Below are 12550 nucleotides of genomic sequence, written 5' to 3'. Positions count from 1 at the left end.
CTAACTATGAATAGGTTGTAGATAAGAATCAGAATGATCTAAGGTTATGATTTCCCCTATTATCGGAATCCTTTTCGCTACGTTTTCTATAAATTTGCCTAAGCTTTCTCTACCGATCATGAGCTCTCTGAGTGTCGTAATTCTCTTCCGAGTAACTACCACAATTTACTAGACATATATTCTTCCGAATTACGCTAGCTGGCACTAAGCACGGCTCACTCGGATCGCACCAAGGTTTCGTTATTCATAATCCCACCTTTAAACCCTCCATATTGATCCCTCATATATGTTTGGAGTGATGTTGTTCAACAACTACCTAAATATGAACTCTCTTCCGAGTAATACACACTAAATAGGCACAGTCGATTGAGAGCTCTTTAACCAACCACAATATAAACGTAGTTGAACAAATAGAGAAAAAGCTACGGCAAATCTATATTAACGTAACAGGAAAATCATCCTCCAATAGGTTCCATCAGAACTCTAGATTAGAAGTTTAGCTACTCATAATCATAGTAACAATATCCCAAGTATTTTGCATGAATAAATTACAAAGTAAAGATGAAGGAATGTAAAATCGATGATTCTATCTCCCAACGGGTGTTCCACGAGCTATTCTTGCCTCCGGTCGCAAAAACTCTGTCAAAAGTGGTGTTTAATGTCTATTTATATGTGTAGGAAAAGCCCTAAACGACATAACCCCAGTCCAAGTCCAACAAGGAGATGAAATAAGCCTTCAAAATCCGGATCAGGCTCGCCTCAGACCGTGCCTCGCAAGGTAAAATGCGAGATGCATCTCGCCCCAGACCATGCGACGCCAGCCTCCACGCGAGCTCAACCTCGCCTTATCCCTCGCGTCGCCTGCTCCCACGCGAGCTCAAAGGCTCGCCTCGCCAGCTTCCACGCGAGCTCAAAGGCTCGCTTCGCCTGCTGCTTCATTTCTTCCGCTGCTCAATTCTTTCTTTCGTCTTTCCAACTGTTTTCGAGCACTCTTTATATCCTTTTTCTCTAATTTCATCTCCAATGCACCTACACATAAAATAGACTCCATTACACGCAAATAAAGTATAGTTTAGCATTAACGCACCTAAAATGCAAGGTAAATAATGTGCTAAAATATTGAATTATAGCCACGCATCAATACCCACACTTAAACGTTGCTCGTCCTCGAGCAATCGAACTACACTTATAGACACAACCTTTTTAAGCAATTCCTTTAGCTCCTCACACTAAGAATCTTTAAAATATGCTAAGCACAAAGGTGTAACATCCTCACCTCAAGATTTGACTCACAACTACCATGCATTATTCACAATTCACTTACTTTGGCGTAAGTGGAATTATAGCCACACAGGGAGTTTCGGCGTAACTGAAAAAGTTATTGCCATGTGACCAGGAGGTCACGGGTTCAAGCCATAGAAACAGCTTCTTGCAGAAATGTTCGGGGAAAACTGCGTACCCTAGTGGTCCGGCCTTCCTGGACCCCGTGCATATGGAAGCTTAGTCACTTGGCTGCCCTTTTATTGTAAAAGTTCTCAGTAACTTTAATTTAACATTTCTGGATGCAGCTTCATGAAGCATATCAATTGCAAGAAACTTCCGAGCATGATGGATTATCAAGTGTGCAGTTAAGCTTGAGCTATGGCTGTGAATTGTGATCACAATGGTGTCAAACAGAGTGGTCTAGAAGCCTCAAAAGATGTGAATACCGTGCTTTCTCTTTCCTTCTCCTGATATAATTAACTCAACTAACAGAACAATCTAGTCAAGCACATATGGATAAAATCCATCTGAAAACTAAGGTGAGATAGCATATACAAGGGAATTCTAATGCCAAAATGGGGGATGAGTACGCAGGATCTCACCTTGCAAGTCAAATATTGTGCATTGGAGTGAGATCTTGTTAAGTACTAGCCTCGTAGGCCTCATACACAGTTCGAATCACCCGAAAATCAAAATCGATGATACACAAAGTCATAATACATCATATGAAGCTACTCATGACCTCGAACCATCAAATGGAATGCAAATGCTCAAAATAATCGGTCTAGTCGTAACACCAATCCTTAACCCCCAACCCCAATGTTGGGATATATAAATGCTAATCGAATAATATTTTTTGCTTTATTACCAAACATAAAAAATTAAGTAAGAAAATTTTAGGAGAAATATATTTCCTTGAAAAACCTTTTCTTTCATTCCAAACGCATCCGCACTTATAGAGTTGCTGGTGTAGAAACGCAAAGGCTTATTAGTGTAAAAAATTATTCAACTTCACTTTGTTGCTTTATTGACTCTTCCCAATTATATTGATGTTTCATTTCTTGTTACATTTTCTTTTCATTACTGATGTGCTTATGCTTTACTAAGTCGAGGGTCTATTGGAAATCTCTCTATCTTCACGAGATAGGGATAAGATCTGCGTACATATTACCCTCCCAAACCCCACTATGTAGGAATACACTGGGTTTGTTGTTGTTGTTGTTCATTTCTTGTAACAAGTGTAAAGGAAATGGTCCCTACAAATGTCTGATTAAATCCATACTAAGAACTCTGTAAATTTGAAGTTATAAAACACCCCTTTCCCGGATCCTGTGTGAATGCGGAATACCTTGTGCACCGGTTTGTGCTTTGTCCTTGAGACGTTGGCCAAAATCATGGAGCCTAAAGAAGAGAAAAGTTTTGATATTTCCTAAGGAATTGATTCCTGCATCAATCATAAACTTTAAATGTTCAAGTTAAATTACAGTAGATATCTATGTAAGAGTAGCTGCAACTCTTCAACCAACTAATTAAGGGATGTTTCCTGTAACTATCATAAATTCGGGCTCTTATTAAAATTTCTAGAACATTAGGATAATCATCTGCTATTATCATCCAGTTATACAGGCCGCTGAACTCTTTTGCGCACAAAAATGAGATTCTACTTGTTTTTAAATGTGTTTCCAATTAACTAAGGAGTGATGGTTCATGTTGGTTATAAAATAAAGGGGAAAAATGGAAGGGGAAAAAACTAACAAAATAAATTAAATAAAAAAGGAACAAAACAAAGCACTTTAGCTCATATAATAGTTCATTCATAAGTCATAGCAAGATAGTTTACAACCATTCAGCAACCACCACCACAGCGACCACCGCCACAGCCGCCGCCTCCACCACAGCCGCCACCGCCACAGCAACTGCCACCACCTCCAGCACCACCAAAAATCATGACGTTGCTACCAGTAGCTGCACTAGAAACACAACGACCATAGGGCTTAGACTTGGTTATCTTTTTCTTCTTAGACAAGCCCTTTTAAGGATCATCAGTGCATGCAAATACCACCACTGACACTACTAAAACCGAGAAAACAATAACGCAGAGCAGCAACAGGCCTCCAGAGTAGCTAATACTAGCACCAGCACCCAAAGAAGAAACTAAGAACCTAGCCATTATATTCTTACTCTCTTATATCTGCAGAACATGAATGCATTTATAGAGGACTCATTTCCAATACCAAGAATTACAACTGTTTTTTAGGATAATGTCACATAGTTTTGCCATTTTTTCTAACTTTGGACAAAAAGACATTTGCTTGTTGATCATCAAACTCTTCGTAATAAAAAGTACTAATTACCCTCAATAGAGAATAATAGTACCGTAATTTAATGAATTTTGTGGAAATATTTGACCATTCCTTCTATAAGAATCAATAGTCTTCATAAATTATATATTTACCATGAAGATTGTCAGCTATCTCAAGAATAGATATAAGAACTGGGGGAAATTTCTGAGATCTTTCACTAAGCCTGAATTCATTGTTCTGGAGCATTTTTGTTGTGAATCCTGACTATTCCAGTTTCCTAAAATTGGAATGTCCCAGTTGTTACTAGAAAAATGCAAATTATTCATGGAATTTTCCTATTAAAAAATCCATTATATATATACACGTGTATATATCTCCGACCAATTCTGCGATCCAACCAAGAAAATACGCGGGAATCATTTAAATGATTTTCCGACTGATGTAGTGACAGACGGTTTCGGTCGGAAATTGAAATGTTATAAAAAGATCAGAACCCTCTTTTTTCTTTTCATTTCTGGCATCTTCCATTTCTCTCTTCCTCTTCCTCCACTGTCACCCCCCACCTGTTGCCTCCTCCTTCGCTGAGGTAAGTTTCCTTTTATTTTTATTTATTGTTTTTCCTTTTTTTTTCTTAAATTTATTTACTGTTTTTCCTTTTTCAGATCTGTATTCAGCGTTTCTTTTTCTTGTACATTATTGACTATTTTTCCTTTTTCAGATCTGTATTTACTTTATTGTTTATTCTAAATGTACTGTTTAAGCATGTAAAAATGGGATTTAGTTTTTTGTGTGAAAGTAATTGATAAGAAAATCAGTAAAAATGATTTGTGCTAGTTGTTTGAATTGATATTTATAGTTTTGTGCTATCTTTGTGATGATTGTTGAGCTTCCAATTCCAATTAGTTGATGATGAAACTTTTCTGTTGTATAGTAGACATTTGATAGTTAATTTAGAAGTGCGTAATGTATTCAAGTGAAAAAAATGTAGTGGATATTCTTCAATACACCAAGTAACATGTTGGATAAAAAAAAACTTAGCAAGTAACATGGCCAGAAATACCTGAAACATGACAAAAAAGGTGGAAGTGAGACACTAAATTAGAGAAAATAGAAGGGTTATTCTCCGTATAATTTAACTTGCACCTTCAATTGAGAATATCTAAAAGATTCTTATATTGAAAATATAAGAAGTGAATTATTCTATGTTTTTTCTTGATTGTGTAGATGGAACCTGAACATCGTAGATGGATGTATAATAGGAATTATCCTAATCGAAGAGGGTTGAGGGAAGAATTTGTACAAGGGGTTGATGGATTTATTGATTATACAATGTCGCTTTCTCCGTTTCGTCATGAGGGCACTATTAGGTGTCCTTGTGTGAATTGCAAGTGCATGAAGTTTTTAAAGCCGGAGAATGTTAAACTTCATCTTTATAAAAAGGGGTTCAAAGATAAATATTATTTCTGGACTGCTCATGGAGAGATCGAGCCTAGTATGGATGAGAATTATCAAAATTTTACTAATGAGGAGGCCTTCCAGAAGAAGAGTGCCAAGGTAAAGGGTGTTCGAGCATCTGAAAAGGGCAGCTCTTTGCACAATGAGGGTTTAGTAACAGTGAGGACTCAGCGGAAGAGATTGGTAACATATTTGATGTATTTATCTTAGTTTTCAACTATATTCATGAATTTCTATTAACCTCCTATTGTTTCTTTTGCATGAAAAGGCTTACAGGAGACCTGTATCTTGTGAGGAAGTCCTCCAGGAGACCCACACAAAGAAAAAGAAAGATGGAAAAAAGGTTTGGGTTGAACCTCAAGCTGAGCAAACAAATGTTAAATCCAAATATATATATATATATATATATATATATATATATATATTTCTTATTTCGTTTTCTTTTAAAAAGCTTTTTTTTTGTATAATAACGATTGTACTTTTCTTGCAGAATGAGTACAAAAAGAATTTAGAGGAGTACATACAGAATGAGTCGATCGGCGATCAAGATGGGCCAAGCAAACCATCTGATAATGTGGACATTAGTATTAAGGTGGTTGGTGACGTACATAAGGAGAGAGCCTACGACGTTGGATCAGAGTGTTCATTCACTCGTCAGTCGCCAAGATTGTCTGGAGCTTCTTCTTCTTCACAGTCTTTAGTGAATGAGGATGAGTTGGAGGCAGCGCAGAAGCAGTTAGAGGCAATGCGGGAACAGGTAGAGATGGATTCATTACGGAGACAACTACAAGAGCTGACAGAAAGGCACGAAGCAGGTCGTTTAAAATTTGCTCAATTTGAGAAACTAGTGCATAAAGTCACTGAGGTAAGTTTTCTATTTTTATTTTTATTTGTATTTACTGTTTTTCCTTTTTCAGATCTTATTCACTGTTTCTTTTTCTTGTAGTTTTTTTACTCATACTGTTTTTCCTTTTTGCAGATCTGTATTTAGTTTATTAGGATTTAGGTTTTTTGTGTGAAAGTAATTGATAAAAATCTGTAAAAACGATTTGTGATAGTTGTTTGAAATGATATTTATAGTTTTGTGCTATCTTTGTTTGATAATTATTGCGTTTTTCAATTCCATTTAGTAAATGAAAATTTTATGCTGTATAAAAAAAGGTAGGAGTGAGACACTTAATTAGAGAAAATCGAAAGGTTTTGCTCCTTATAAGTTAACTTGTACATTTAATTGAGAATATCTAAAAGATTGTTATTTTGAAGAATTTAAGAAGTGAACTTTTTTTTTTTTTGATTGTGTAGATGGAACAATAACGTAGATGGATGTATAAAAGGAATTATCCCAATCATGGAGGGTTGAGGGAAGAATTTGTACATGGGGTTGCTGGATTTATTGATTATTCGATGTCGCTTTCTCAGTTTTGTGATGAAGGCACGATTCGGTGTCCTTGTAAGAAGTGTAAGTGCAAAAAATTGTTGAAGCCGGAGGATATTAAACTTCATCTTTATGAAAATGGGTTCAAAAAGAAATATTATTTTTGGACTTCACGGAGAGATTTTGGGTTGAACCGCAGGCTAATCAAACATATGTAAGATCCAAATATACTTCTTATTTCGTTTTCTTTAACAAAGTTCATTTATATTATTAAGATTAGTTTTCTTACAGAATGAGTATAAACTAAATTTGGAGGACATTCAGAATCAGTTAACCGACAATCAAGATATGCCAAGCAAACCATCTGATAATGTGGACATTTCTCTTAAGGTTGTTGGTGGCGTGCATAAGGAGAGAGCCTATGGCGTTGGATCAGAAGTGTTCATTCAGTAGTCCATTGCCAGGATCGCCTGTTGCTTCTTATTCTTCTCAGTCCTCTGTGAATCAGGGTGAATTGGAGGCAACACAGAGGAAGTTAGAGGCAATGTGGAAACAAGAAGAGATGGATTCATTGCGGAGACAACTAAATGAGGTGACAGAAATGTTTGAAGCAGATTTTTTAGAACTTGATCGGCTGCAGAAACTAATGCATGAATTCATGCACAGTCGTCGATCTAATCCAGTGTCTGACACCGACTAAGATGGCGAGAATTAGTGTATTGTACTTGTGATGTTTGGAACTTTGACTTGTTTGATTTGGTTAGAATGTTACATGGATGGCGGATTTCTCTTACTCATATTCATATGATCATCCTAATTGAAATTTGGCTCGTCCTTGAGATGTTACTCATTGTTATGTGAGTCTAAAGACGAGAAAAGCTTCCAACTTTCCTAGGCTGAGGAATTATTTCCTGCATAAATCAGAAAGTTTAGAGAGGAAGTGAGAATGTTCGCCTTATGCTCGAGATATTTGTCAAAATTATTCTGAAAACAGCGAAAGGCTTTGATATTTCCGGAGGACTGGTGAACTGTCCTCTACATGTATTATGTTCTTTTTATTAGTATCAGTGTTCAAAAATCAGCAAATTAGAGAAGTAAAGAAATGTTATAGTTCAATAAAGCAAAATATAAAATAGTTTCTGAGCCCACAAGTTGCTTGTATGTCTTGAAGGAATTTAATTCCCTCACTGTTAGCCAAGGTTATGAAGTACTTCCTCCCAAGATAGAACGGAAAAACTATTACTCCCTCCGTTCCAATTTATGTAAACCTGTTTGACTGGGCACGAAGTTTAAGAAAAAATGAAGATTTTTGAAATTTGTGGTCCTAAAACAAGTCAAAAAGGACCCTGACGTATTTGTGTGGTTATAATAGATTCTTATTAAAGGTAGAATTGTAAGTTTAAGCTAAATTGTTTCTAAATTTAGAAAGGGGTCACTCTTTTTTGAACGGACCAAAAAGGAAATAGGTTCACATAAACTGAAACGGAGGGAGTATGTAATACTGGCAATTGAAATTACGTACAGAACTTCAGCGAACTCAACAGACGAAGCGAATCACACTTGACACTTATATGTTTGTTTTGAAAAACCAGTGCAACAACGTAGACAAGAAAGGGAAAGCTTCCAGATTTTTCTGTATGTAAAAATGAGGCCATACCTCTAAATTTATAGACAAAAGAAAGGTAAGATGAAAATGTACCATCTAAGAGGTGTATCTTCAATTTCTCATTCACGTCAAATCGGACTTAGGAAATCAGGCATGGGAAGGTCGTTAAGTGAGAAGACGGTGTTTCGAGTTGGACAGCACGTCGAGGCCGATTGAAGCCCAACAACAAGCAGTCACTGAGCAAGCCGTTGAAGTTGAGGTCGAATAGCGAGGAGTAGGAATAACGGCTAGTGTAGTCTTGGGACTAGAGATGGGAATATTCAAGAGAAAATTCCCTTTGTTGTACTTTTTTAGGGTTTTCAGAGAACATCACGTATAAAGAGAAAGAGAGAGAGAGAGAGAGAGAGAGAGAGAGAGAGAGGGGCACGTGAGATTGATTCTGAGAGAACTATTGTAAGAAGTTGACCCTTGAGAGAAAATACAAAGTTCATCTTTCCATGGTGATTGATTTTACCGATTATTCTTCCATTCCACTCACATGGCCCCAAGAAAGCATTGTTCATATTCCTGTTTACTGTCATATTTCGTTGTGAGAAGGAAGAATCTTCCACATCATTTGATATTTGGGTGAATTGTTCTTCCTATTTATATTTATTGCAATTTCTCATATTTATTGCTCATAACTCATTTGTCATTTACTCTCTAAAGTGCACATTTAATGACTGAATACACGATTCTGATCACTAGGTAAACGGTATCATTTAAACTCTAAGCTAGATCTATAAATTATTATGCTTGACTAGGATTCACCTTTCACCTCAGTTATCTTTTATTTAGTTTAACAAAGAGTATTATACTTTTTGGTCAAACAATTTAGTGCCGTATGTAGGGAGTATCTAGTCAAAATCATAGTCTTTCTAGATCTACAAAAATACACCAATAGAAAAGTACAAAGTTTTCTTTCCCCCACTTGCAAAATCTAACATGGCAGGAAATGGAGAAGAAAGACTAAAAGCAGTGGCAGGCCTTACTACTAATCTCCTAAACACCATCAACGAAACTCACGGAGAGGACTAGGAGAACGTGACACCAAATGCCTAACCTAGGCGAAGTGACTCACCTCCCCCTCACGGCAGCGTTACCGCTTCTCATGGGAAGGGAGCCTCTACGTCCACTACAGAAGAAGCACCACCAGCTGTAAAAAAGTTATTAGAGGTATGGCTAACGGATACGCTAAACAGTATACTCGACAAACCCGCTCAGAGGGTGAGCAAAGAGGGTGTGCGAGTCGATATCGCCACAACAACCAATGAGCAACACACCCAACCTCCCTCGACAGGTATCACTCACTCTGTTAATGATGCAGGTAACGATGCCCTCGCTACCATCCTTAGAAAGATGGAGGAGATGGAGAACGAGAATAAAGCACTCCGCGACCAAATGAGAGAGCATCAAGAAAAGATAAGATATCGGACGCCCGAAAACTCCTACCAAAGCGGGACGCCGGCCGGTTTGTGGAACAACGGTATACCGACGAGGCCGTACCACATGCTATACCAGAAACTTTAAAAATGCCTCCATACTTGAAAATATATGACGGCACGATAGACCTTGAGGATCACATCATCCACTACGTCACCGCAGTGAAAGGCAACGACCTTGCTAAGGAACAAGTGCCATCTATATTGCTGAAGAAGTTTGGTGAAACCCTAACCGGGGGGGGGGGGGGCATTAACATGGTACTCGCAACTGCCCACACTGTCCGTACAGACATTCGAAGAAATGGCCGACAAATTCATCACTGCCCATGCAGGGTCCAAGAAAGCGGAAGCCAGGGTGAATGACATATTCGCTATCAGACAGTCACTTGGCGAAGGGCTCAGGCATTTCCTCTCCCGGTTCAACAGAGTGAGAATGACCCTTCCAAACGTATCCGAGGGGATGGCAGTAGCAGCTTTCCGAAACGGGCTGAACATGAGCGGGTTGAGGGCAACCAAAAAACTGTTGAGTAGACTAATGAAGTACCCTCCCACCACGTCGGAAGAAATACATAACGCTTATTGTGCCGAGGTGAGAGCCGACGAGGATGATCTCAATGGACCTACTTAACGTCTGACCTCGGTCCAAATGGAATCTAGGAAAGATCGAAGAAATGAAAGCAAAAAGGATCTAGCAGGGTCACGACCTAATCGAGAAAGAAATCAGCCTTACATCAGAGGCACCCTCATGCTGCCTCCACGTCACGACGAAGGTCCATCCAGACCGCGAATAGGAATCCACCGAAACGAAAGAGGCATGTCCCCCTTGCTATCGGCTCACAATTTTTGTGTTTCCCCCTCAGAAATAGTCTACCATTGGAAAAGCTCAACCCAAAGGTAAAATGGCCACAGAAGATGAAGTCCGACCCAAGCACCAGAAAGTCAAACGCCCTCTACGAATTCCACTAGGAACGGGGTCACAAGACCGAGGATTGCATCGCCCTCAGACAGGAGGTCGTGAACATACTTCACCAAGGGCACCTAAAAGAGTTGATGAGCGATCGAGGGAGGGCCAACTTCGCCCGAGGGCGAGAACAACATCAGGGGCCGCCCAAACCACCTTCCCCAGTTCGAACCATTCAAATGATCATCGGGGGAGGCAACGACGCATCTATCAACAGCGTGAAGTTCAGCACCACTCACAAGCTCAAGCGGTCAATCACCCACGAACGGTATGATGAACTCTAAGAAAGTATCATCTTCGATAAGTCGGATATCCACGGTTTAGTCTTTCCTCACTATGATGCCCTTGTCATTGCTTTACGTGTTTTTGATACCGATATAAGACGTATCATGGTCGATGATGGAAGCGGCGTGTGCATCATCCATCCTCGAGTTCTCACCCAAATGAAGCTCGAGGACAGGATAGTGCCACGTTGCATCACACTAACAGGTTTTAACAATGCAGTTGAGCGGACATCTAGAGAAATCACGCTGCCCGTCCTGGCCGGCGGCATCACCTTGGAGACCACATTCCATATCATGGACCAAGATACGGCGTACAACACCATCATTGGCCGACCATGGATACACGCCATGAAAGTCGTCCCCTCTAGTTTGTACCAAGTCATTAAATTTCCCACACCCTGGGGAGTATTCTGCATCCGGGGAGAGCAACGCACGGCCCGAGAATGCTACCGCATCGCCCAAGACTGCATGCACACCCAATAGCTAAAGGGAAAGGCCAAGGAAGCATAGCAATTAGCGAAGTGGGGGGTCGGATGGCAATGAAAAAGAAGGACGTCACCAGCGACCCTAAAATCATAGAAGCCATGGGGTCAACCGTAGAGGACCTCGACCCCGTCCAACTAGACGACGACCACATCAAGAAAGATTTCATCATCCATAAACTATAAGACCCAAGTAAATTTCATCAATTCTTAGAAAATAACGTAGATCTATTTGCCTTTTCCCATGCAGACATGCCAGGTATCCCAAAAGAAGATTGCAACTCACAAGTTGAACGTCGACCCATTTTACCCCCAGTAAGGCAAATAAGACGAAAGTTCAACTCCGCGATAAACGACGCAGTTCGTGAAAAGGTCGAGAAATTATTAGTGAACGATTCTATCAGAGAATCGAAGTACCCACAGTGGGTCGCCAATGTAGTCATGGTAAAGAAGAAGAACGATAAGTGGAGAATGTGCGTGGACTTTATAGACCAGAACAAAGCCTGCCCAAAAGACTCATTCCCGCTGCCCCACATCGACCAACTCATCGACGCCACAGCCGGGCATGAACTACTGAGTTTCTTGGACGCCTACTCAGGCTACAACCAAATCCTAATGGAAGGGGAGGACCAGGAAAAAACCACCTTCATCACCCATCAGGGGACGTATTGCTACAGAGAGATGTTGTTCGGTTTAAAAAATGTAGGGCCAACGTACCAGAGGCTGGTGACCAAAATGTTCAAAGATCAACTTGGCAAGACCATGGAAGTATATATAGACGACATGATGGTCAAGTGCAAAAGGTACGACATGAAATTAAATCCCGAAAAATGTGCTTTCGGTGTAACATCTGGAAAATTCCTCGGCTTCTTGGACGCTTAGAGAGCATGCCTATAGGAATAACTAACTGAATCTGAATCGTCCATCTCGCTTGTAAGTCTAGAATCAGTGGTAAAGTCGTTTTAAAATCTGCAGAACTTTTGTTTGTTTCTAAAATCAATAATCCTCCTTAAAAATCAGTACGCCTTCTGCATTGTTAGATATCATGATTACAGACCTCACCTAGGCAAGCCACTAGGTAATTAACTAACTGCACCAGTCTTTAATAATTACAACCAGCAGGAAAGTCTAATTTGGACTTCTTATCTGAAAATATGTGATATATCAGCCACCCTTCCTTCGTTAAGTTTAACTTAAAGACCTAACCAGTATCTGAAGTCATGCTATGTATTTGTCACTTAAGTGAGGAGGCCTGTCTGAGCCCTAATTGATGTTTGTCTCCCCCTATTTGACTATATGTTTTGATTGTCGCCTAGATTTTTATCCTTTCTTGAACTTCT

General features: G+C 39.5%; 1 protein-coding gene across 1 annotated transcript; it reads left to right on the top strand.

The window, feature by feature from the left end:
* The first annotated feature begins 4040 nt into the window (after nt 1-4040).
* LOC109241704 lies at nt 4041-7193 on the top strand. The gene is made up of 6 exons (XM_019408469.1): nt 4041-4152; nt 4791-5204; nt 5290-5364; nt 5512-5886; nt 6324-6610; nt 6688-7193. The coding sequence occupies exons 2-5, from the start codon at nt 4791-4793 to the stop codon at nt 6333-6335; spliced, it is 876 nt and encodes a 291-aa protein (XP_019264014.1). The 5' UTR covers nt 4041-4152; the 3' UTR covers nt 6336-6610; nt 6688-7193.
* Nucleotides 7194-12550: the final 5357 nt, after the last annotated feature.

Source organism: Nicotiana attenuata, unplaced genomic scaffold (genome assembly GCF_001879085.1).
Source record: "Nicotiana attenuata strain UT unplaced genomic scaffold, NIATTr2, whole genome shotgun sequence".
NCBI classification, from domain to species: Eukaryota; Viridiplantae; Streptophyta; class Magnoliopsida; order Solanales; family Solanaceae; genus Nicotiana; species Nicotiana attenuata.
The sequence above is the reverse complement of the archived record's forward strand: the minus strand, read 5'-3'. Positions and strand labels throughout refer to the sequence as shown.

What these genes read in the sequence shown, in the direction of transcription:
- LOC109241704 (XM_019408469.1), top strand. Translation starts at nt 4,791, where the DNA reads ATGGAACCTGAACATCGTAGATGGATGTATAATAGGAATTATCCTAAT. An exon ending in GGACTCAGCGGAAGAGATTG is followed by an intron (nt 5,205 to 5,289) that starts GTAACATATTTG and finishes TTGCATGAAAAG; the next exon opens with GCTTACAGGAGACCTGTATC. An exon ending in AAAAGAAAGATGGAAAAAAG is followed by an intron (nt 5,365 to 5,511) that starts GTTTGGGTTGAA and finishes CTTTTCTTGCAG; the next exon opens with AATGAGTACAAAAAGAATTT.